The sequence below is a fragment of the Peromyscus californicus genome, unplaced genomic scaffold, assembly GCF_007827085.1.
Source record: "Peromyscus californicus insignis strain IS unplaced genomic scaffold, ASM782708v3 Scaffold_10__1_contigs__length_136768540, whole genome shotgun sequence".
Taxonomy (NCBI): Eukaryota; Metazoa; Chordata; class Mammalia; order Rodentia; family Cricetidae; genus Peromyscus; species Peromyscus californicus.
Window position 1 is genome coordinate 59,357,728 of NW_026294391.1, and position 21,920 is coordinate 59,379,647.

At 39.5% G+C, this 21,920-nt stretch overlaps 1 protein-coding gene across 1 annotated transcript in view; it reads left to right on the plus strand.

The window, feature by feature from the left end:
* Positions 1-4,714: 4,714 nt before the first annotated feature.
* The window catches only part of Chic1 (cysteine rich hydrophobic domain 1), a 45,831-nt gene continuing 28,625 nt past the window's right edge, over positions 4,715-21,920 (plus strand). Inside the window, exons 1-2 of the mRNA XM_052734263.1 lie at positions 4,715-5,253; positions 14,037-14,091. Of these exons, the coding sequence (XP_052590223.1) occupies positions 4,955-5,253; positions 14,037-14,091 (354 nt within the window). The 5' untranslated portion in view covers positions 4,715-4,954. The remainder of the gene's footprint in view (positions 5,254-14,036; positions 14,092-21,920) is intronic.

Below are 21,920 nucleotides of genomic sequence, written 5' to 3' on the forward strand. Positions count from 1 at the left end.
GTGGCATAACCTTTTTCAAATGCTGAAACCACCATCAGTCCAAATTTATACACCCAGTACAAAGACACAGGTGCAGAAAAGTCAGATAAGTTACTGCCAATGGCCTCGAAGAATGAGTACAGGGGCTGGGGAAGGAGTCGCACAGTTGGAGCACTTCTCCCGGTGTGTGTGAGGTCCTGGGTTCCATCCCCAGCATGGTAAAAAAAAAAAAAAAAAAGACCAGAATCGAGAACATGGAGCAAAGACTACATAGGAAAGACAACAAAAATGTCAAGTATCTTGGAATAGCAGAAACAAAAAAGGAACAGTAAGCAAAAATATAAATAAATACCTCTTTCATATTTATAAATGGTGCTGGCCATTGAGTTGTTGTAAATATATCATTTAAAAGACAGATAAGCTATGATAAAAAGATAGATAATAACTCATGAGAATGTCAACTGATAGAGCCACTCTGGAAAAATACTTCAACAATTTTATTAAGTTCAACATAATCTTTGTAAAAAAAAATTTTTTTATCATTAACTGTGTGTGTGCGCATGTCTGCAGGCTAAAGGCATCTGATCTGTGGGAGCTGGATTACCAGCTGTGCACTGCCCAAATAATGGGGGTCGGGAACCAAAGTCAGAACTTAATGTGCTCTTAACCTCTGAGCCATCTCTCCAGCTCCAAAGTTCAACAGTCTTAAGTATATGGCCCAGAATTCCACTTAAACATACCTATTCAAGAAAAAATTAAACCAGGTGGTGGTGGCCTACACCTGTAATCTCAGCAGGCGGATCTCTGTGAGTTCGAGGTCAACCTGGTCTACAAAGTGAGTTCCAGGACAGCCAGGGCTGTTACACAGAGAAACCTTGTCTCAAAAGAAAGGGGAGGAGGGAAGGAGGGAGGGAGGGAAGGAAAGAAGGAAATTAAAATTAAAATGTTTCAGAGACATATGAATGTCCATAACAGCAGTTTCACAATATACAAATGAAATGAATCCAAATGTCATCACCAAGTGAATGAATAAGCAAAATGTAATATACCACAACAATGAAATATTATTTATCCATTAAAAGTAATGAAGTCCTAATAAATGATACAATATGATGAACCTCAAAAACACACTAAGCAAAAGAAGGTGTCATAGACAACATATTTTATAATACAATATATTTGAAAAGCCCTACTAAAGAAATACCAACTCAATGCCTGGGGGGCCGCTCACCAACCTAAGACAGAGCGCCTGTGTGGCCTGGTCAGGCGTCTCCTTTTTTAGTAAAAGGGGGACCTGTAGGGTCCTGGCCACTGTTTTGGGTAACTATTGTCTTGCTTGCTGACCTTGACCTTGATATCCTCCCTATGCTAATTCCCTGCCGAATTCCACCCTCCTGAATGTTTAAGGGAAGTTCCTTGTCTGTGTATCCTGCATAATGGGCGTTATCTGTAACGAACTTCTGCCCTCTGGGGTTCTCCCATTGTGCTGTAAGCCTGTATTTAAGACCTCCTCCCTCCTTCAATAAATGGCATTCAGCATTAAATAAAAAAAAGAAAGAAAGAAAGAAATACCAACTCATAACACAGATTGAGAGTTACATAGGATTGAGAATGAGAATGGGGGGCAGGTATTGAAATGGGGCATATACTCTAAAATTAGTTTGTGGTGATGACTGCACAATTCTGCAAATGGACTAACATCACTGAATTGCATACTTTAACAAAATAAACAAAGCTATCTTTTAAAACTGTGAAACCCTCTCAGACCATTAAACCAGAGACTTTGTGCCTCAGGCCTCTATCTATTAGATGACAAATTTGCCCTCATGACCTCCTTAGCACATTAGGTAAACAAAACCTTATACCACCTGCTTTCCTCTCTATCCACTCCCTAATTTACTATCCTGAAAGCTAACTTATCATTTCAAAGCCATCACGCTTCATGTGTTCACTGACAGTGAATACACAAAACCTGTTTTTCTCAGCTTTCCCAATCTAAATCCTCCTGGCAGAACTGATTACCTTTGCAATCACACATGCTTTTTCAGCACCGTGTGTGTGCAGGACAACAGATGAGCTGATCAGATTGTACTTGCACACTTGGCCAAGTGCAGCACTCCTCCAAACTACTTTGTCCTTTTGACTTCTGACTAAATGTCAGCTGCCTCTTTCCAATTTATTTAGTTTGTTTTGTTTTATTTTGTTTGAGATAGTGTCCAAGGCTGACCTCATACGTACTGTGTAGCCAAGGATGAACTTGAACTTCTGATCCTCCTGCCTCCACCTCCCGACTTTGGGGATTACAAATATGCATCCCCGTTCCCAGTTTACGCTGTGCTGGAGATTAGAACTAGGGTTTTCCTGCATGATAGGCAAGCCCTCTACCAACTAAACTACATCTCTGGACTCTCCGCTTTGCAATTTACAGTAGAATTCCCCAGCCCTCTCTCCCTTCTTCTTCCCATATCCCCTAGTCACTAGTGCCTAGTTTACAGTAGTTTCAATGTCTTACTGCATTTATCACAAAACCCCACCCTTACTCCTTTCCCTTTCTATCTACTATTCCTTCCTAGACTAATTTTGCGTGATGAAAAGGAGAAGCTACCACAGGAGCAGTAATCAGCAAAACAGTATTATTCCCTCTAGATATTGATTTACTGGACTCTTTGTGAATAGGATGTTTGGGAAATATTTAATTTCCTCTGTGATTTTTGTCTTGCTTCTTAGAATGGGCACAGAATATTGAAGTTGATCCTAGGTCTAAGGTCATTCACTCTCATTGTTGATATAATATGCTTAATAGCACTGGGAAAACCAATGATTATTATGAAATATTTTAAGATTCTATCTTTTATCTTAATCTCTGACTAAAGTAAAGTTCTATATACAACAAAAAGCTACAGTTCTTCCTTATAGATAATGTTACAACTTACTTTTCAATTCCAAAATAGCCAAGCTATTGAATATAACGAAAAAATTAATATTAAGAACACCAATTGCTTGATATTTGAACAATATCTCTTATAGTAAACATTTCTCTCCTCCTCACATACCTAAATACTTTGCTTAGTACCACTCTGCTGCTGATGCAAGGCTCATTCTAAATCCCAGGCTCTGTCCATTTTCCCAGTCACACCATCTAATCAGAACGAAAGCTCCAGTGCAGCAGAAGGCATAGGGAAGCAGGTATTAATATAGAGTACCTGGACCACCATATTCATTCTATTACAGAGTGGCTGCACTACTCTACAGTCTTAATGGCACAAATTCTGTGAGCTGCCAGGTATGAACCAGTTTGGTACCTTACCTAGAAACTTGAAATATGTGGTCTCTGTATTTCAGTGGTGTAGAGAAGATGAAGAAGAACGTTTGAAATGGGGGGAAGTGGGGGGGAAAGGTCACTACAGACCCGAATAAGGATTATTTCAATTTCCTGACATTCAATTTTTCATGTTTTAAAATAATTTCCTTATTTTTATTTTATGTGCTTTGGTGTTTTGCCCACATGTATATCTGTGTGAGGGTGTCATATCCCCAGAACTGGAGTTACAGACAGTTGTGAGCTGCCACGTGGGTGCTGAGAATTGACCCCGGGTCCTCTGGAAGAGCAGCCACTGCTCTTAACTGCTGAGCCATCTCTCCAGTCCATCAATTCTTTATCTGTAAAAGACATATAAAGGTGCCTGCCTCACCAGATTGTTTGAGTTAACTGAGATGTGGTATTTAGCTTGGAGTCTAGAGAATAGGTGATGTTAATTAATATGTCTCTAAACTGGTAATGCCCTCTACACACTCTCCAGCTCCACTCCTCAAAACCCCAATTTCTTTTCCTTCCTTCCTTTCTTCCTCCTTCCTTCCTTCCTTCCTTCCTTCCTTCCTTCCTTCCTTCCTTCCTTCCTTCCTTCCTTCCTTCCTTCCTTCCTTTCCTTCTTTTTTCTTTCTTTCTTTTTCAAGACAGGGTTTCCCTCTGTAACCCTAGCTGTCCTGGAACCAGCTCTGTAGACCAGGCTAGCCTTACTCAAAGATTCTCCTGCTTCTGCTTCGCAAGCGCTAAGTTTAAAGGCATGAGCTACTACACCTGGCTTCAAACCCCCATTTGCAAACCTGCATATTCTTATTCATAAGAACCAACCAAAATGCACCACTCCACCCAGCCTTTCCAAGCAACTTTAGGCACTGTAGCTGTTTGGCTAAGAGTACAGGGCTTTGGGAGTAGGAAAAGAATCCAGATTTAAAAGCTCGTCTATCATTTACTAGCTCCATGACCTTGAGCAAATTACTTGCTCTCTTTGTATCTAGATTTCCCTTGTGTAATATTTGAACCAACATGGTACAGCCATCATAGGGTTGTGGGGAGATTAAATGAGATACGCACACAGAGCACTTAGCACAGTCTGTGACACTTAACAAGTCCCCAAAGTACCATTCAGCAGGAGAAATTAATAGAAAGTTTCCTCTTTTGTAAAATGTTAATAAAAATGTTTACCCTTCTCTCAGGATTGAACAATCTCTGCGTAAGGGAATGACATATGTGTACCTGGAGATATTTTGGGCAAAGTCCTAAACTCTCTTTTATAGAATTTGATTTCCCTCGACTGCCTGCATAGAGGTAAATATATCCCGCATTAATTAACAGGCACTAAAACGAGAACGTACGTCCCTTGCGTACAAGGCTGACGTCCGAAGCGCAGTACGAAGATCAGCACCCGCAGACCGGACCTCGAGAATTCCCTGGAGTTCACCTCTACCGGCCCCCTCCCCTTGGAGCCGCGCAAGCGTACACCGAATTTACTCCCTGGTCCCTCATGCCCCCGCCTCCAACCCCCGCTCTGTCTGCCCAATACGCAGGCGCGTCTCCTCAAGTGCTTTCCCTACCCCCTCCTCTTTCTCTTCAGTCCATTCCCCCTCCTCTCTCAGTAGCTCCGCAGGTTCAAACTCTTCTCCCGGAGAGTGGCGGCGATCGTGAGGTCACGTGATGAGCATCCTGCTGCCCAACATGGCGGAGTTCGACACCATCTCGGAACTGGAGGAGGAGGAAGAAGAAGCAGCAACGTCGTCTTCGTCGCCGTCGTCGTCGTCGTCTTCGTCGGTATCTGGGCCTGATGAGGATGAGGAAGATGAGGAGGAAGATGAGGAGGAGGAAGAAGAGGAGGAGGAGGAAGAAGAAGACGAGGAGGAGGAGGTGCCGCCCCCGCCACGGGTAGTGAGCGAGGAGCATCTGCGGAGATATGCCCCAGACCCTGTGTTGGTGCGCGGCGCCGGCCACATCACTGTGTAAGCGATTGGGGCCGGGGTCTTGCAGAGGCTGAGATTTGGCGACAGAGGAATGGGAAAGGGCATGGAAGGGCCTGCGGAGTGGGGAAGGGCTAAGACATACTGTTAGCAAAGGACACCTGGTCTAAATAGAGAAACCGCAGATTGAATAGGTGTAGTGTCAAAGAAATGGGGAGAATGATGCATCGAGAAAAGAGTGAGTGTAGGACAGGGAGTTGCGGGGTGGACAGCTAGAGGCACTAGAGTATGGGTGATCCTCTTGTACGTGTGCTGGCAAGTGAATAGTCTCTAAACTGCAGGATGTACTAGGCTTCTCTGCTGCCAAGATTGATGGCTAGTGGAAAACCGAGACTGCTGTGACATGTGACAAGATCTGGGCTTGGATTCTTCAAAACAAAAATGTGGTGCATTTTGTGAATAATATAAATATTCATCCACCCACATATTTATCCATCCATTCTTCCTATCCAATGCTTATATGAATGAATATCGTCATCTTTTCTCTGTTGAACGCACTACTCTGACGTTCCTTTGATATCACATCATTAGAGGTTCGTGTTGATAGGAATCTATGCAAAGTAGAAAGAGCAATGGATAGCGGGTGAGAGATCTTGGTTGCTTATCTCAGTTTCCCTTCTTACTGGCCCTATGACCTTGGTCAGTTGAATCTTACTTCCGGGCCTTGGGTTCTCCATCTCCAAAATGAAGGTTTTGGAGTACATGGTTTCTAAGCCCTTTGGCTCTGAAATAAATTAAGATGCCTACAGGGTATTTTGTATGCCCAGATACTAAATATACAAATATTAAATATATAGGGAAATTGGCCCTTGATAAATTGAGGGTGATTTCTCTAAAACTCATCCAGGGTGGCTTCTTTTAAATTGAAATTCTGTATCATATTTGAGAAAATAAAGTGTGCAAGGGCTTCATATCGTAAAAGAAAAAAAATGATCTCTGGGCTTTGAAGAGTGCTTCCCCATTTTTATTTGCTTGGATTGTAAATACTTAAAATTTTGAATATGGTGTTGTGTTCATACTCTTAACTATGGACTCTTTCACTGCGTTTTCAAAATAGATTTGCTCCTTCTCATCATGTCTCACTATCTTTAATTTTGATCATGGCTCACCTAGTCCCTTCGACTCAATTGAGTGCTTGCATGAAATCATACAGTATGTGTTAACTCCTCAATCATTACCTTTTAATTTTTAACATGGTAACTATTTTGACTGTAATATACGTTTGAATCATTGAATGACTGTATTACCACATACTTTTTCAATTGTGGTGGGAGGCTTTGGGGAGACTTTTAGGCCTGATTTTTGATTAGGTAATTTTCAGACAGTTTTTCTCAGTCCAGGATTTTTGCAGATAGCCTGCACTCTTCAGGTGACTGTACTGTTTTCCTTCCATTCCTTTCTTCACTAGGAAGACCATTATTCAAACTAATTATGATTCTGGTATCCAGGGTTCTTTTTGCTTGCAGGTTATTTTACATGGCCAAACAGAGAAATGGTGTTTTATACTCCGACCCATAATTTTATGATCCAACTCCCCCCATTATTTTCTACAATTCAAACAAGGCATACATACCAAGGAAGCATAATTTAAGTTCTCTAAAGCTCCCTCGTGGCTCCATTCTACTCACCACATAACCAATTTCATTTCTTCATTTAAAACAAAGCACTGAGATTTGCTGTGTCTAGCCTCTTGTAGTATAATTCCCTGCCAACACCCCCAACACACACACAGTTTAAAAATTCTGGAATTACAAGTAAAGGGATAGTGCTAGTAGTATCTGGGTATTTATTGGAGAAAAGTCTGAAAAGTATAAGCCAGTACTTAAATCACTAGACATGAATATAGTTTGAAAAATTGTCTAGTTTTGTTGTATACATTTTCTTATTTAGGAAGAACATCTGATGCTAAATAGCTAACATTTTAAGAAAAAGACTAACTATTCAAAAGGTCTGCTAGAAGCCAGGCATGGTGTTTTATGCCTGTGATTCCATCACCTGGGATACTAAGACAAGAAGAATTTCATGACTTCAAGGCCAACCTGGGTTACATAATGAGTTCCAGGCCAACGTGGGTCATATAATGATCGCTAGGCCAGCCTGGGCTACAGAGTGAGACCCTATCTTTAAGAAAAATTTTTGTTGGGATTTGAGACATGAACTATAATAACAGAACCTTCCATATGTCAAGTGAGGTAAAAATCTGTAAGAATAATCTTAATCTGACACATCTAAAATATCAAATTGTGTTTCATTGTTTTCTGATGTGTAGGCATGTGTAGATTGCTCTAAACTATATTTTATTGGGCTTCAGGGGTGTGATGCAACTCAGACTAGGGGATTGTACATCCAGGCAAGGGCTGTGTCACCGAGCTACACCCTGGCCCTATACCTATGTGAGCGAACTATTTCTTTCTTCTTTCTTCCTTCCTTCCTTTCTTCTTTTTTTTTCTTGTTTTGTTTTGTTTAGTTTTAGTTTTCGAGACAGAGTTTCTCTGTGTAACAGCTCTGGCTGTCCTGGAACTCACTCTGTAGACCAGGCTGGCCTCAAACTCACAGAGATCTGCCTGCCTCTGCCTCCCAAGTGCTGGGATTAAAGTAAAGGCACATGCCACCACCACCCAGCTGAGTGAACTATTTCTTACTCTCTTGTACCCTGACTTTATTATCTGTTCAGTCTTCATCTGTAGAAGATTTTGCTTCTATTCAAAGTTTAAAATTTGAGAGTTGTCACCATCCACTGGATTTTTTTAAGGGGGGAATATTTTGTAGCTTTTCACCATGAGTAAGAGATACATATTCAAGGCATTAGATAAGTTTAACCTGATTCTAACTCAGTCTATCTTAAACCCAACATTTTCCCCTAATGGGTTATATTTCTGGTTGCCACATTTCTGGTGGTTAACCCAACATTCTACTCCCCCAGAGTAGTATTTGAAATCTTTGAGCCATTTTGACTCTTCTCCTTGAATTGCCCTATGTCCGAATTTCCCAGCATTATGTCATCATACATTTGGAAATTGGCTTAGACTTTTCATTTTCTCTATTCCTGTCTGGCAGCACTCTTGTTGAGTTGCCATCCTTCTTGAATTATAGCCACAGTCTGCTTCTCTCCTCATGTCATTGTGCATGTTTGTGCCAAACTCATTTTCTTCCAATTCCAGTTAACCATGGCACTGTCCTGTTGCTTAGTGCACCCAACATCAGAACTCAAGGAGTCCCTCTCCTTCCCCAGAACTCATCTCGTCTCTTCTGCCTTCCATAGCCTTCTAGCCTCTGCCCAAGCAAGGTCTTGTACCATAAGGCAGCCCCAGGCTCCAATGGTGCCTCACTTTGACTCTCTCTAGAATCTACAGTCTAAATTGCCCTGTAAATATATTCAGTCCCCAAACCTTCTGATAGCCAAATCCCCTTTAGCTGCTATCTAATCTCCCTTCTCCAAATTCCTTAAAAGTACATCCATGCACCGTATTTACCTCCTCTGATCTGAATTCTGCCACCTTAACTGTGAAGAATCTGGCCTCAGTTGAGATCACCATGATCAGAGACTGGGAGTACAGTTTTGTAACAGAGTACTTGCCTGGCATGATTTTTCATTAACAGTCTTCTTCCTATCTTGCTTCTTAAATACCACTGATCTCCAGAATTTTATGCTTAGCCCTCTACTCTTATTATCTACACATCTTATATGGTTTCTTCTTGCTTCTTGTGGTCTCAGTTATTCAGAGTTTCTGTGTGTGTGTGTGTGTGTGTGTGTGTGTGTGTGTGTGTGTGTGTGTGTGTGTCTGTGTACCAGACTCTGCTCAGGCTCTTCCCTGGGCTACTTAACCCTCAAATATGCCTCATCATTCTCTATTGTCCATCTCAGTTGAGTGTACCTCCTGTTACTCATCACAGCATGCTATTTCCAATAGCTACTGCTTCCATCTTAAATGCCAGTACATACCTCCTTTCACCCTAGCTTTCCAAATGTCACCATTTCCTATAAGTCTTCTTTGCCCTTGCTAAATTGTAAGCTATAACAGCAAGAACAATCTCTCATTCCCTCTGAATCTTCAGTGCCTACCATAATACTTGTTTAAGTAAGTTCAATGAATATTGGTTCATTTTAGTGATAGTCTATGTCCATTGTTGTGCAAACTATACTACAGGCCCTCAACAAATGTGAATTTGTTCAATCATGCTATGAAGAGGGCTTTATTCTGAGCTTAGATATATGTATATATAGCTGTAATAATATCATAATCCTAGTGATGAGGTATCACCACTCTCCAACTGATGGTATCTCCGTTTCTCAATAAAGCTTTGTTAAGCTAGCTCCTGTGTGTAAGAGTACTCCAGTTTACTTGTATCATCTTAATAATTTTGGCCTTCTAGTCATTTTAACAAAATATGAATTTTAACATTAAATTAATTTTAATATCATAAGAAACAGAGTGAAGCCAGGAGTGCATGGCGCACACCTTTAATCCCAGCACTGAGAGGCAAAGGCAAGTGGATCCATGTGAATTAGAGGCCAGCCTAGTCTGCATAGTGAGACCTTGTCTCAAAAAAAAAAGTATTACTAAATTAACTCTCACAGGTTTAAAACTGTAGAAACAAAGCAATGAATGTCACTAGCAAGTATAAAGTATTTCAAAAATGCTGTATATTTGAGTTATACTTTTCTTCTTTTTTAGGATAAATATTAGGGCACAGCGTATTGAAATCCAGAAAACAAATACATTTGATGAGACTTCCCCCACCCTTGTGTTTATAAACATAAACACACTCCTATTACTTAAAATGTGTGGATGTCTGCACTTGCTAGAGTACCTATATAGAAGGTAGTTGAGATGATTGCTGAATTACCAGTTTTCAGGGAGTCTCACTAAAATTATTAGATATAGAATCAAAACTGATAGTTAAATTTATAAACAATACATTTCTACACAAATTTACAGACACTTCTCAAATTGGAGAATGGCATACCTTTTCTGTTACCTGTCATTGAGAAATTACAGTCTGAATTAATGGGCTCAGAGAGAGGGCTTGACTAGTATGAGCAAGGCCCTGGGTTCATTCCCCAGCATTGAAAACCATCAGGTGACTATTTTACAAAGCTTTAAACTATCATGTAGTCTGGTAAGACATGGTTATTTCCAGAAGAAAGATCTAAGTGGGATAAAAAAAAAAAACTCTGTTTATATTATATGGCATTATTTTCCTTTTTCTTAGTACAGTAGAGTTCACTACGTGTAATTCAGAATCAGTATTATAGTATTAAGTACATAGTTTTCTAGCAAAATAGTGGTTCTTGTTAGCAGAATTTGACTGCACTGATTCTTAACCTGAGCACATGAACTTTCATTTATGCAAGGTTTTAAGTGATTGAAAAATAGTCATTTTTACAAGCATGGAAAGCAAGGAGTATAGGGAGGCAGGGAAAAACAAGGAAAAGGCTCCATCCTTCTTTCCTCCATTTCCTATAATCCAAAGAATTGTTCCAAGAAATTAAAATGTAGGGGCATTGAAAACACTTAAAGAAAATTCAATCATTGACAACCACCAGCTTGGTCAACTTCAAACACATAATAGACGCTATATTTAATAAAGTCAATAAAATGGCTTATGAGTAGTTCCCAAGTGCCTCTTTGTCTAATGCTGAAGAGTGCCACAGCTTGGCTAATGCCTATCACTGATGAGTAATGAATAGATGCATTTGTGTAACCTCTGTAGAACCATGGTTCCTTTTTTATTTTTTTTTCCAAGACAGGGTTTCTCTGTGTAGCCCTGGCTGTCCTGGAACTCACTCTGTAGCCCAGGCTGGCCTCGAACTCACAGAGATCCACCTGCCTCTGATTCCCAAGTGCTGGGATTAAAGGCATGGGCCACCACCGCCTAACTGAGCCACTGTTCTAACTTCATAGTTTGCTTATGAAACAGAGATAAGTTGTTTATTCAGCAGCAGCCATATATTTGTAGCTACTAAGCAAAACCCTCAGAATTAAGGTTTTTTTGAAGTAAGCACTCTTTTTATATCCTCAGTGTTAAAGAAAGAAAATATTTAGGAAAGAAATCCCTAGTAGGGCCGTGCCGTACTGGCACACACCTTTAATCCCAGCACTCGGGAGGCAGAGCCAGGCGGATCTCTGAGTTCGAGGCCAGCCTGATCTATAGAGTGAGAACCAGGACAGACACCAAAACTACACAGAGAAACCCTGTCTTAAAAAAAACCAAAGAAAAAGAAAAAGAAAAAAAAGAAATCCCTAGTAGGTGAGAACAGGATAGCCAAAATTATGAGAGTAGTGAGTCTGGTTTGCTTTCCATTATGCTTTGTTTGATTTTTGAGATGAATTGGCCTTGAACTCACTATCCTCCTGCCTCATCCTGGGATTACAGGCATGTGCCACTATACCTGCTTCTTTATATTTTATGGTATAGATAAACAGTTGACCCTCTATATTCACAGGTTTGGCATTAATCCAACCACTTGCAGTTCAAAAATATATGAAAAAAATACCATCTACGTTGAACATGCATGGAAATTCTCTTATTCTGTAAACAATATAGTGTAGCAACCATTTGCGTAATAGTTGTATTAGCTGTTACTAGGATGATTTAAAGAATGCAAGAAGATGTACATGGGTTATGTGCAACTACTACTCCATTTTACTATGAGGAGGTTGGGGCTGCAGAGCTGGCTCAGCAGTTTACAGCACTTGTTGCTCTTACAGAGGACTCAGTTTCAGCCTCCAGTACTCATGTGGACACTCATAACCTTTAGTAACTCTAGTTCCAGGAGATCTGACACACTTTTCTGACCTCCAAGGGCACCAGGCATGCACATGGTACACATACATACATGCAGGCAAAATCTATGCATAATGAAATCAAATAAGCATAAAAAATTTTAATAAAAAATTGATATAAGGGACTTAAGTGTCCAAGGATTTCGATGTCCAAGGTGGGGCTCAGAACTGATCTCCCACAGACACTGATATCTATATGTTGCTCATAAAGGAGATTTTTAAGAAGTAAAAATATACTTCCTTTACCATTTTAATATACTTTTTATATTTTAGAAGATTCATTTTTACTCATTAAAAAAGAAAATTAGTAACTATTATTAATTTTTAGTTCTTAACACTTCTTAACTAGATAGGAGCTGACTTGAGGCAAATCATGTAATTAACTGATTTTTTTAAATGTTTTTTAATGCTAGGATTAAAGGCATGTGCCACCATGAATGAATGTCAGCTTCCCTGTCCAAAAAATGGGACTGACAATCCTTCTCTTGGCAGCCTTTAAGACTTTGCAGTAATGTTCTTTCTTAGCACAGTGTCTAGCCTGGTCAGTGCATAGTTATTGGCATGTGGTACCTGGTACTGCGTTTGTTTCATGGAGTTCTCAACACTAGTCTATTTTTCTTTTTGCTTACCTATCATCCACTGACATAAAATTGTTAGTTATTCTAATATGGAATTGTCTGACATTCCAAAAGTAACCTAAGTTATCCCTACTCAGTTCAACAAGCAGATGAGCCAAGGCCTAGAAAGTTCCTTTTGACTTTATTACATACTGTAGTGAGCAGACTGGAAGAGAAAACTTTAGAGCTGAGTATCTCTTTTTCTCAAAATGGTTGAGCAAATGAAAGGCATTTAAAAAGATCCTTTAATTGTCTGAAGAGTAACTGGTCACAAGTTATCAAATTATAGTTCCAAAGTCTACATTAATGGGAAAAGAATACTTTCTTAATGTTTTTCGAGACAGAATTTCTCTGTGTAGTCCTGACTATCCTGGAACTCACTCTGTAGACCAGGCTGGCCTGGAACTCACAGAGATCCTCCTGCCTCTGCCTCCTGAGGGCTGGTTAAAGGTGTGCACCACCACCTCCCAATGGAAAAGAATACTTTTTAAAAAAAAAATTGTACACATAGGCAAAAGTACGAAGAATAGCATAATTTATTCTCACATATCATCTATCATCCAATTCTAACAATTATCTACTAAAATGGATTTTAACAGAGAAACATTATAGTCAAAAACTATAACTTGGTGGGTGCTGGAGAGGTGGTTCAGCAGTTAAGAGCATGTAGTGCTCTTCCAGAGGACCTGGGTTTGATTCCCAGCACCCACATGACAGCTCACAGCCACCTGTAACTCCAGTCAGTTCCAGGGGATCCAATACTCTTTTTCTGGCCTCCAAGAGTAACACACACACACACACACACACACACACACACAAAATTAAAACGTAAATAAAAACTTAAAATTATGACTGCTGGCTATTTTTAGTCTCATGGATATAGTTAGAATTCCACTTTTATTTTTTATTACTTTAAACAATTTTTTAACTTTAAATATATTCTGATCATATTCTTTCTCTCCCTCAAGGCTTTCCAGATCCTCTCCCTCTCCTTACCCACCCAACTTTAAGTTCTTTCTCAAAAACAAACACGAACCCAATACAGCAACAATTTTGAATTCCTTTCCTTAGATTTCTTTAACTGCTAATATGGACAAATAGTCAAAAATTTATTTTTTTAAGTGTGTCAAGTTTTATTTCGAACATAGCTTTTCAATTTAGTGTTATTTTTAGGACTTACATATGGATTTTAAAAATCCATTACTTGGCTTCAACTAGTATATACATCATAAAGTTGTGCATATTCTGGACATGTTTTTAAATCTGAAGATCAAAGAAAACCGCATGGGTTTATAACCTATTGGGAGAAAGGGTTAAATATGCTGAACACAATAGATTTTGTTCTGTCTTTGTTTTTAAGGTTTGGATTAAGCAACAAGTTTGATACGGAGTTTCCCTCGGTTCTGACAGGGAAGGTAAGTGAGTTTGCTTTGAATTTTCCAATTCTAATGCACTGTGTTATGGTTTATTCAATGTTATGACAAATGCTTTGACTCACTGGTAATGAAGCCAAATAACAGGAGGCCTCCCTACTTGGAAGCTGTGTTCGCAGTGACTAAACAGTGTTACCATGACTACGAGCCTCTGGCCAGCTATTTTGTCTGTGTTTCTTAATGTCAGCCATTGTTTATTTACCTGCCCAGCTTTTCCAGTGTCGCCTTTTTTGCCTAGCACAGGTAGCTGTAATTGTTTTCATTTAGATCTATAATTTTCAATATTTCATTGCCAGAGTTATCTTTGTAACTGAGTCACTATGATTTTTAAAGTGTTATGTGGCATGCATCATTTATTACAAATAAAAAGCATCACATTTTTGGTTAGATGTTTTTCTTCCTTTTAGACTGCATTTCTAGAATTGGACTCACAGCAATAAATAACTACCTTTCTATTTGCAAGTTTTTCTATATTCAATTGTATAGACAAGCATTCTTGTTCAAAATTCAGACTTCCCAGGATTCAAACCTATAAGTATGGATTAAGTACAGCATGATGATTATAAATAATATTGTATTATATACTGAAAATTCACCAAACGAACAAATTTCAGATTTTCTAAAAGAAATGATAAATAACTATGTAAGGAGGTAAGTTAACTTGCTTGACTGTAGTAATTATTTCACTATGTATATGTATATGAAAATGTCATGTTGAGCTGCTGTGGTGGCACAGATCTGTAAACCCAGCACTAGATTTCAAGAGTCATGAGTTCCAGGCTAGCCTGGGTTACATAGTTAGAACTTGTCTCAAAAAAAAGAAAAAAAAGAATAAACACCACCACCAACAACAACAAAAAAACCTACCAGCATATTGTACACTTGAAATATTGCCCTTTTTTATGTTTTTTGTTTTTCAAGACAGGGTTTCTCTGTGTAATAGCCTTGGCTATCCTGGAACTCGCTCTGTAGACCAGGCTGGCCTCGAATTCACAGAGACCTGCCTGCCTCTGCCTCCCTAGTGCTAGGATTAAAGGCATGTGCCACCACCGCCTGGCTGAAATATTGCCTTTTTTAAATTACTGTATTTGGAAAAATTCTCTTACAGAAATGCTAACTTTCAATTTGGGGAGATGGCTCAGTGGGCAAAAGGTGCTTGTTCTGCAAGCATGAGAACCTGAGTTCAGATCCCCAGCACCCATATAAAAGTCAGGTACAATGATTGGCATTTGTAACCCCAGTGCTGATAGCAAAAACAGACAGATCCTGGGGAACACTCTCTGGCCAATTAGTTTAGCAGAAATGATGACCCAGGTTCACTGGGAGATCCTGTCTTCTCACAAAAATAAGGTAGAGAGCAAGAGAGCTTTGAAGACACCTGAAGTCAATCTCTGGCATCTACACTTGCCCAGGCAAGTACGTGTACACACACACACACACACACACACACACACACACACACACACACACACACAAACACACACACAATGAGAGAGAGAAGAGAGAGAAGGAGGAGGAGGAGGAGGAAGAAGAAGGGGAGGGAGGGAGGGAGGGAGGGAGAGAGAAAATCACTTCAGTGTAAATGTTTGGCTTTGGTCTCTAGTATGCTCTACCTCCCTCTCCTAATCATTCAGAATACTTCATCAAGTGCAGCAGCAGCTTAAACTCTGATGTGTTTTATAAACATTTTCTCCAAATGTGTAAAATTGAACATGGAAATATCTCCTGAATAATAACGTATTGGTAAGAACATGGTAGCTTTAATACTAAAAATTAAAGAAAAATGTAAATCAAAACATCTCCAATAGAAGATTTCTTTACGTTTCCCTTAATGCTACTGCATGTATTGTCTGGGAAATTACATCCAGCTTTAATACTAGCTTAATTTTTTTACATGTTTAAAATTAGGGACCTAGAAATTTCTGGCTGGGCGGTGGTGGTGCACACCTTTAATCCCATCACTTGGGAGGCAGAGCCAGACGGATCTCTGTGAGTTCAAGGCCAGCCTTGTCTACAGAGTGAGATCCAGGACAGGCACCAAAATGACACAGAGAAATCCTGTCTCGAAAAACAAAAACAAAAAAACAAAACAAAAAAAAATTAGGGGCCTAGAAATTTCTAGAAAACTGTCAGTAAATAAAGCTCCCAGGCATAAGCATTATCCATTTTTTTAAATTAGTCAGTTTTGTGTGCTGAAGTAATCTTTGGAATATCTTTTCACACCTCTTCATTCATTTCCAAACTTCTGGAACTAAAAATTCCATTAACCCATAAGATACTAGGATTTTTTAAATCGGAATTGTAAGAATGAAAAGCTGCATGCTGGGCTGCGGCGGTGGCGGCGGCGGCAGTGCATGCCTTTGATCCCAGCACTTGGGAAGCAGAGGCAGGTGGATCTCTGTGAGTTCAAGGCCAGCCTGGTCTCCAAAGTGAGTTCCAGAACAGGCACCAAAACTAAACAGAGAAACCCTGTCTCGGGGAAAAAAAAAAAAAAAAAAAAAAAAAAAAAACAATAGTAAGCTGCTTTTGGTATCCATTCATACAACCTAGATAATCTGGATGGAAGCTGTTCTTGAAAACATCCATTCTTCTTTTTTTTCCCAATCTGTCTTTTTGTTTTTTAGAAACAGGGTTTTGTTATGTATTCCAAGCTGCCTGGAACTCATTTTGTAACCCAAACTGATCTCAAACTTGTGGCAATCCTCCTGCCTCAGCTCTCTAATTGTTATGGTTACAACAAGCATGAGTCACCATGCCTGGCTAAAACATCTATTCTTTTTAGGTGACTATTTTTATAGTACACATCATACTGATGTGTGGCTGTATGTTCAAATTTTCTCATGTGTACATAGGTATACTTTGGGTAATGCAAAAATGATAGCGCAATGTTTTCTTAATGTGTGTTTGACAATGAGAAAAACACTAGAAGTAATTCTGAAAGTCTGATGTTTGTTTGTTTTGTTGCTGTGGATTAAGCCCAGGGCCTTGCTCACACTAAGCATGCGCTCTACCACTGAGCTTCAGCTCTAGTTCCTGGAGGTCTGATTTTTAAAGTTCCATGTTAATGAATTAATACAAGTTTTATTTCCTTAATGAGATTTTTTTTTCTCCAGTAGGTACTATTTCACTTGTATAGATTAGTGTGGATTATTAAACCATTTCTCTAATAACCAGGGGGAGGCCTTATATAAATAAAGTAAAAAGGTCTTAATTCCCAACTTAATACTCCTTATAAACTGTCTTAAAATGGATAAGTGTAATACCTAACAGAAAAGAATTGCCCTTCATAAAACTCAGTCTTTTGGCATGAGTCAGATATTCTCAGTAGCTGACTTGAGTGAACAAAATTGCAGCAAATTAGGAAAATCTAAAAGGCCATTTTGTAAGTTCCACAACTCCATGTTAACTTTTTGCTTCTTTTGTGTCAATTTTTGTAAGTGCAGAAGGGATTCTTTCCCCTGTTTCACTAAAGGTAAGTTCTCCTGACATGATAGGACAAATCATGTAGGTATGTATGTATATACACACAGATACTCTGGTGACCAGAAAGGGAAACAGCCACATACATTCTAAAAAAGAAGTGAGAGCTTCCGGCCCTTAGCTTGAAGGAAGTCAAAAGCGTTATGGGGAGCACACTGTGTAGTGTTGGGAATGGTGAGCCATAAAAATTGCCCTCTTCTATTGTGACCCAATATGACAAGTGATTGCTATGCTTGTGTTCCTCACAATGAGAGAGGCACATCAGTCCTGCTGGGCTTTGCTCCGATTTTCTCCTCAGGCCCCTGCATCCTGTTATAAAATATTATGGCCCTTTCCCCCACCTTCATGATGCTGTTTTCTTTTCTCTTTCCAAGAGAGTCAAAAGGAATGACGTGTTTCTTTACAGCCTACTGTCCGCTTAGGAAGTCAGAGGCTCCCAGCCGACATTCAATACTGGAAATCCTCGCTTGTATACAAGCGAATGAGTCAAATGGCACTAACTCGGAATCTGCACTTAACTAAACACTTCTTCTCCCTGTTTAAAGCTGGGAGCTAGTCAGTTCTCATTCCCCGTCTCTGCTTTATGACTTGTACTGTTACTCGAATACAGGGTTTTTTCCGCAGAAGCCAATTGTGGCATCTTTTTAAAGTCAAAATGCAGACTGTAGTTTGTTGCTTGAGATTCTAGTGCAAGTTTTTCTTTTCAGTAGATTTGGCTTACGACCCAAAATTTGATCTCTCATTTTTAGTAACTTGAACATTTGAGTTTTAATCTGTCTATAGTAAGAGCGTATCTGTTAAAAGTAGAGGGTTTTGGAGAAGGAAAATTGCCAAATTTGAGGAGTGTTGTTTCATTTTCAGAAACAGGTAATGAAGGACAGTTTCCTAACAAACTGCATACCGTGGCGTGTAATTGATTTCATCGCCATGCCTCACCTTGAAAGCCAGCTTTCCCTCCTCAACTTTCTACCACTGTTCTTCCCTGCTAGACAGAAACTTCTTTTCTAAGATTCCGTGGACACTGTTTTGTTCTTTTGGACATTTCTTTTTTGTGTGTTTGTTTTTGTTTTTCGAGACAGGGTTTCTCTGTGTAGCCCTGGCTGTCCTAAACTCACTCTGTAGACCAGCCTGGCCTGGAGCTCAGAGATCCACCTGCCTCTGCCTCCTGAGCACTGGGATTAAAGGAGTGCACCACCCCCACTCCACCCCACCCCCAACCCCTGGCTGGACAGATTCATTTCTATCTCTGGTGTAACTCTTTACATTTAATTTTCTCATCTGTATTTGCATACTTGTTTTTAAATGAAAGTTCAAATCATAATTACAAACTCTTTTTTAAGTATTTTCAAAGCTGGCAAGGTGGCTCAGTGGGTAAAAGGTGCTTGCCACCAAGCCAGACAACCTGAGTTAGATCCGGAGAGCCACACAGTGGATGTAACAGACTCCTGCAGGTTGTCCTATATAGTTAGATAGATAGAGAGACAGACAGACAGACAGATAAATAGATAGATGGTAGATAGATAGATAGATAGATAGATAGAGTAAATAAATAAATAAACGAATAAATAAATGAAAAAATTTAGCCAATATTTTCAAAATAAGCAAAGCTTTAAAAGATGGCAACACTGTAGAACGTCTCCTCGTACTGCAAAGTGGTACTTTACAGTAAGAGCTGGAAGTCAGGGTTAGAAAATGATGAGGACACCAGAGATGCACTTATCCGGACAACTGGGATGTGCTTCCATGCTGCCAGCACACAGAGGTGAGTCACTGAGGACAAGAAAGGTCGCTGGGCCGCTTGTGGTGGCGCTCACCGGTAGGATTTGCTGAAGGAGGTGGAGGCAGGAGGATCACGAGTTCAAGGCCAGCCTGGGCTACACATTTTGGGGGCGGGAGCAGGGAGAACAAAGGAATCCGTGGTTGATATGTAGAATTAAATTATATTGTAAAGTAAAATAAAATAAAATAAATTAAAAAAAAGAAAGGTCGCTGGCCTGTTTGGGAACAACCTTAGGGCGACAAACTGAGTGAGCCTTCACTGAAAAACCATTCTGAAATGAAATTATCATCAGCTGAGATGGAAAACATTTTGGGATTTTTAAAAATTTATTGTTATAATATGAAAGTAATTTCATTCTTTTAAAAAAATTGCCTACATCATAGAGTGACTACAGTTATTTATACCCAGTGAAGTTTTTTTGAGGCGGGGAGGAATAAGATAGTAGGGAAAAGCCGTTCTCTAAGCACTCCTAGGCAGTGAGGTAAAGGGTCGTGTTTTTCAGAAAATATACACATTGTCAGGCCAATAGTGTTTAAGTGCTTAAAGAACATAAATTAAGACTCTTCTTTTGCCTGTAATCTCACCCTGAAATACGGACAGTAGCTCCATTTGCTGAGTGTCTGATGTACGTTAGGTATTGTGCTAAGTAGCTTTATAGCTGTACCTCATTTGTTCTCAAAAGTTTCCTCACAGGAGGAACCCATGTTACACAGTTATGAGAGAGTAAAAATAAATGCCTGAGGGAAGGAAGGACTCTGGCCCCTCCCAGAGCTCTGTGTTGTCCCTTAGCTCAGGTAGAAGGTGAAGATGATAACTATTTTTTGAACTGTTTTCTTTCTGTAACTGTTACTTGGTTACTCAGTGATTCCCTGCCATGAGAAGGAAGTTAAATATTGCTGGTTGGGACAGATAAATCTTTAGATAGTGGCTAGGCACCTTGTTTTTTAAAAGAACATCAAAGCACTACAGGCGGAGCAAGTGGAAGAGCATCTGCTTAGTGGGGGCTAGCCCCCGGGTTCCGTCCCTGCTTCTGAGAAGAAGGGAGAGGAAAGAAGCGGAGCAGGGGGAGTAGCTCTGAGAAAATCAAAAGCTGAAAAGCATTGAAGTTTCCTTCAGAGTGTAGCAGATTATCCTTTTATTTATAATCGAATGTGTAAGAAAACTGTGGTCTTTCCATGCCCTTCTGATCAATCCCTTTGCCTTCAGAGAAATCAGGCAACAGCTTTTCTTTCTCTACATCTGACATGTGATTTACAGACTTTCTTTTTCAAAGTATTCCAACCAAGAAATCCTTTCTAAGCTGGGGCCTTCATTTCCGGTGACTATATAAAACAAAGACTATCAGGGTTCGAAAGATGGCTCAGCGGTTAAGAGCACTGGCTGCTCTTCTAGAGGACACAGGTTCAATTCCCAGCACCCACATGGTGGCTCCCAACCATCTATAATGGGATCTGATACCCTCTTCTAGCATAAAGGTGTACATGCAGATAGAGCACTCATAAAATACATGAATAAATTAAAAAATATAAAAAGACTATCATTTCACCTTTTATATGAGGAACCAGGATTCAGAAAAATTAAATGATTTTACCTGCAATTTTCTCAGACATGGCAACAACTAGAAGCCAAGTCTCCTGATTTGGCTTATTAATGTTTTCTGATTTCAATTATAAAGCATACGTCTGTGGATGACTTTTCTATTTACCCACAGAAATGTCAGTTCAGTAGAACTCTCGGTACACAATAGCTGTCACTGTGTTACATTTTTAACCGTGTAGATGGAGAATGAAGTCCATTTTCCCCATGTAAACAAAGTTTTAAGCTCTACAGTCTCAAAACTGGTCATTGTTAGCAAACATAACCATTTCATGAACTGAGTGATTGACTTATGGGTGACACAAACAGTTCTACTAGAGCGTGTCCACTTAATGTTTTCATTGTGATGGTGCTGAGTTGGATCTTTATAGCATCCATTAATATGTCTATTTGTGTGGATTCCAAGACATCTTTGCTAAAATATTAAAAAAAAAACATGACAAAGCAACTCCTCTAGTACAGCCTTTTATGTGGAAGAGTGAAGCTTTTAGGTTTGTGATGTCATTGTCATGGGGCTTTCATTTTACAGCAACTTATTTTTCTACCAACATCCTAAGTTTTGTTTTCACAACAAAGGCTGAACTTTTCCCCTTGAATTTACTGTTTGCCAACTTTCTGAGTAATGCAGAAACATGATTTCACTGAAAGCAGACTATTTTTAGTGTACCTTCGAATCATGTAATTTACAAGGGGAATTTTTGATATAAATCTTAACTCCATGGGTCGTGCTCGTGCCTTTGAATCGACTCTGTCATTGTTTATTGAGAAGCAACTGCTTGCAGGAACGGAGGTAGTAACTAGAAATACTGAATTTGTGTAAAGACTCTTCAGCCTTCAAAACTCAGAGTGCTTAGGAATCGGATATGTGCTGAATACCAACAGACTGCTTTAAACATAATTGCCAGATATTATCTCTTGTTAATGTATTTCCCTGCAATTAGCAGTGAGTTTAACT